Source organism: Olea europaea, chromosome 21, assembly GCF_002742605.1.
Source record: "Olea europaea var. sylvestris chromosome 21, O_europaea_v1, whole genome shotgun sequence".
NCBI classification, from domain to species: domain Eukaryota; kingdom Viridiplantae; phylum Streptophyta; class Magnoliopsida; order Lamiales; family Oleaceae; genus Olea; species Olea europaea.
Window position 1 is genome coordinate 18221744 of NC_036257.1, and position 3447 is coordinate 18225190.

The window sequence follows — 3447 nt, forward strand, 5'->3', positions numbered from 1 at the left end:
CTAAGATTCTTAGCAACACAACAAAGTGAATACATTTTATATTGCTTGTAACATTATTCAATTGTTAATTCTTTCATGCAACGGCTACATGTCAACGGAACATACAGTGCATTCTTTCGGAATAAAATAAGATGTATTTAGTTTTGGGTAATAATGCTAAAAATTTTGAGAGGCAAGAGAAATGGTGGATTTCTAGCTAAGATCAAACCATGTTAGGTCTAGGTCAAATCCATGACAGAAATTGAGTTAAATGTGCCTTATTTTAATTTGCTAGTGAATTAAGGCCCTATTTGAGCCCCATAAATTTGAAAATTTGTATTATAGAATAGTGATCAACGAAGAATGTGTAGTTTAAAAAGAAAGAATTTTTTTGATTTGCGTGTAATATTATTTTAATTAAAAATGTGATTAAAAATGAGTATCATAGAAAAAAAATGAGAATGACTGTAAAGTAAAGGATGACAAACATTGGCTAAATATTTTACTTTTCTAATTAGATACTTAGATTTCCAACAAGGTGGAATCTTTTATTTAATTTTGTTATATCATAATACATTCACATTGCATCATAAACATGGCAATTAAAAGTAGAAATATTATATAAAATCTCTCATATGTGAACTGCTGAGAGTTTTAGCTGGCTTTAAGATTACAGCGAGATTTGTCACAGCTTTCAAAGTAGTAAGTTCTTATTCTTGAAAATTCTTAACGCTTGAAAGTACATAAAATTCAGAAAAAGTAGAGATCCATCTTCAGAATTTCATGTTGCAATAGAAGAACGAAGCCGACTAATTGTTTCGAAAGAGTTCTCCACATATTAACTGCAGGAACAGCATACATAGTAAATATAACCAGTTAATAATATGTTTTTGAAGGGAGCATAAGAGCTAAACTCCGATCAAATGAAAGAATCTTAGGTATTATGTTACATTATCTTTATATATATTGTTATTGAAATATGGATTATCCTTAATGAATTGACTTCAATGGATTTCATGGAATTTTTCATCATAAGCAAGTGAGGCCAAATGCTTGTTAAAGCTTGCATTAGTATCATAGTACAGTACCTTTGATAAGGGAGCTGTCGTCACGATCCTAACGAGAGTATTGCGGATTAGGATCCATGAGGTTAACAGGGAGGAAATTCTGAACATCATAAGATTGTGAAGTCATAGGCCGGTATTCAGATGCTGGCATCATGTTCAATTGCTGTTGTGCTCTCTCAGTCTCAGCTATCTGCACCATATATTTAGCCTTTCTTTAGTTTTTTTCTTTTTTGGTGGGGGCGCATAGAGAAATAGAGTTAAATCACGTACCTTTGCTCGTAGATACATGTTAGCATTTTGCAGCTCTAACTCCTGGTATGTCAAGTCACCATTGAAATCAGATTTTAGCATCAAATATTAATTTTGCAGCAAATTAATTAGCCATCCACATAGGAATCAATAGAGTTTTCCGAAAAAACCTGCCAGTGGAGGAAGACCTCCTTGGGATAAGAGACATAGGGCTTGTTTGAGCCCCATTGTTTAAAAACTCATTTTTCACAACACATTCTCTCAATAGAAAATTTTTACACGTAAATTCAAAATTTTTACCTAATATTAACCATACATCCTTCAAAAAAATAATATTAATAAACTCATTTTTTACCAAAAAAAAAAAAATGGAGCTAAGACAAAAGGTTAATACATTGCATAAAATAGATTCCCTTGTGGATCAAAGAAAGAAAAAGGTGCAATTAGATTGTGCTTATTGAGATAAAATTTCAGAAATACAATGTTATTAGGAACAAGACAATTTCAAACACCATCTAAGGCAGGGCTTTTACATTCAAAAAACGTTGCTGTATCCTTCTACTATACGGTAACATCGAGATTTACAACACATGTCCGAACGTTGCAAGAGACTTTCGACAACGTTTTTTGAATGTTGGAAAAGCTTCTTTTTTTTTTTTGGCAGTTCACTCTAGCCCCCTTTCAAAGTTGTAATTTCTATTGTCGTGTGATTTGCTAAACAAATATGCCAGCCCCCATTTGGCCACCATTAAATCTCAATTAATTAAATTAAATTTTTCTCTTTCTTATTTTCAATTATACAATTTTCAATAAAATAATTTTACACGTAAATCGAAAACTTATCATTATTTTACAATCATTCATTTAAAAAAAACACTATTTCTCCATTATAATCAAAATTAATGGAGGCCAAACGGACTGCTGGTTCTATTATTTTTTCTTCAAGACTATAAAAGTAAGGATTAATACTTACCCTTTTCTGCATGAACTCAATTTCAGCAAACAGTAATTCATTCTGGAAAATTTCTCGAGCATTAGTCTCGTTAAATCAACAGTGAACTAAAGAAATTACGAAACAAAATTTAGAAAAACTTGATCACCTTTTTCGAATGAATTCTTCCAATGGCCTTCTCCACTTTAGTCTCTAAGTTCTTGAGTTCCTTGTACTTCAAAGCGCCAAGGTCCTCGCCAAGAATTTGTCTGCACATACATTCCAACTTGTAAAATGTCCGCAATAAATTAACTAATAGCATTTAATGATTAACTAATTAACCTGTTTGTATTCTGTATCTCTCGTATCTGTCTTCGCAGCTTGGTGGCTTCTTGCTGATAGAACTAAGAAATTCAAATTATAGTGTCAGAATGGTGCATTAAAATCGAAGTCGAAGAGTGCAATTTCTCATTGGAAGTAAGGTGGTTGTGTCCCTTCCAAAGTAAAAATTCTTTCATTAATATACTTGCGCATGATAATACAAAGAACAATATACGTTAGTCATAGTTTACTACTTAAAATGCTTAAATAGTATAGTTTTTACCTGCGTGTTAGCCACAGAAACAGATCCTGGATTCGAGGAATCGACACAATCTTTCTTGTATCTCTCAATAGTTGCCCTAACACTGCATTTACATATGATCGCATCAATTTCCGCGTGCAAATATGAAGCTAAAGATGTGAAATGTAAACAAATTCTTCCTTTAATTTCATTTTCTGCATTAATTTGAAATAAAAGAAGAAAAAAAATATATGAAAATTCACAAGAAACTTTCTTGTACTTCTCTACCAGATCTGTTTCAAACGATGTTGAATTTCATAAGTACATCAAAAATAATCTAGCTAGTTGACCGGAGACTTATATGTAGCATTGTGTCAACTGAAAAGAATGACCATCGTATGAAAATATGTCAAGAAACGCATTGTATAATTCAAAGAACATGTATAGCTAGTTCAATTTTTAAACCGAGCCAGTTTAAAAGCATATTTGGTTTGGATTAAAATCTGATTTTAATCTAAAGTTAAAGTCAAACAATCAACATTAATCACATCTTTTATGATCCCACAACTTTTCAACTATACATTTCAAAAACTTCTATCACAATTTATTAAAAATCTAATTTTTATCCCCACCAAACATCCCACTAACAATTTCTTGTA

At 31.5% G+C, this 3447-nt stretch overlaps 1 protein-coding gene across 1 annotated transcript; it reads right to left on the reverse strand.

The window, feature by feature from the left end:
• Positions 1–575: 575 nt before the first annotated feature.
• Positions 576–2958, reverse strand: LOC111370240 (floral homeotic protein AGAMOUS-like; the record flags this gene model as incomplete). The annotated part of the gene is made up of 7 exons (XM_022991926.1): positions 576–821; positions 1068–1236; positions 1317–1358; positions 2269–2310; positions 2396–2495; positions 2569–2630; positions 2831–2958. Coding segments are annotated over 6 exons (515 nt in total), but the record flags the coding sequence as incomplete, so codon positions are not given.
• Positions 2959–3447: the final 489 nt, after the last annotated feature.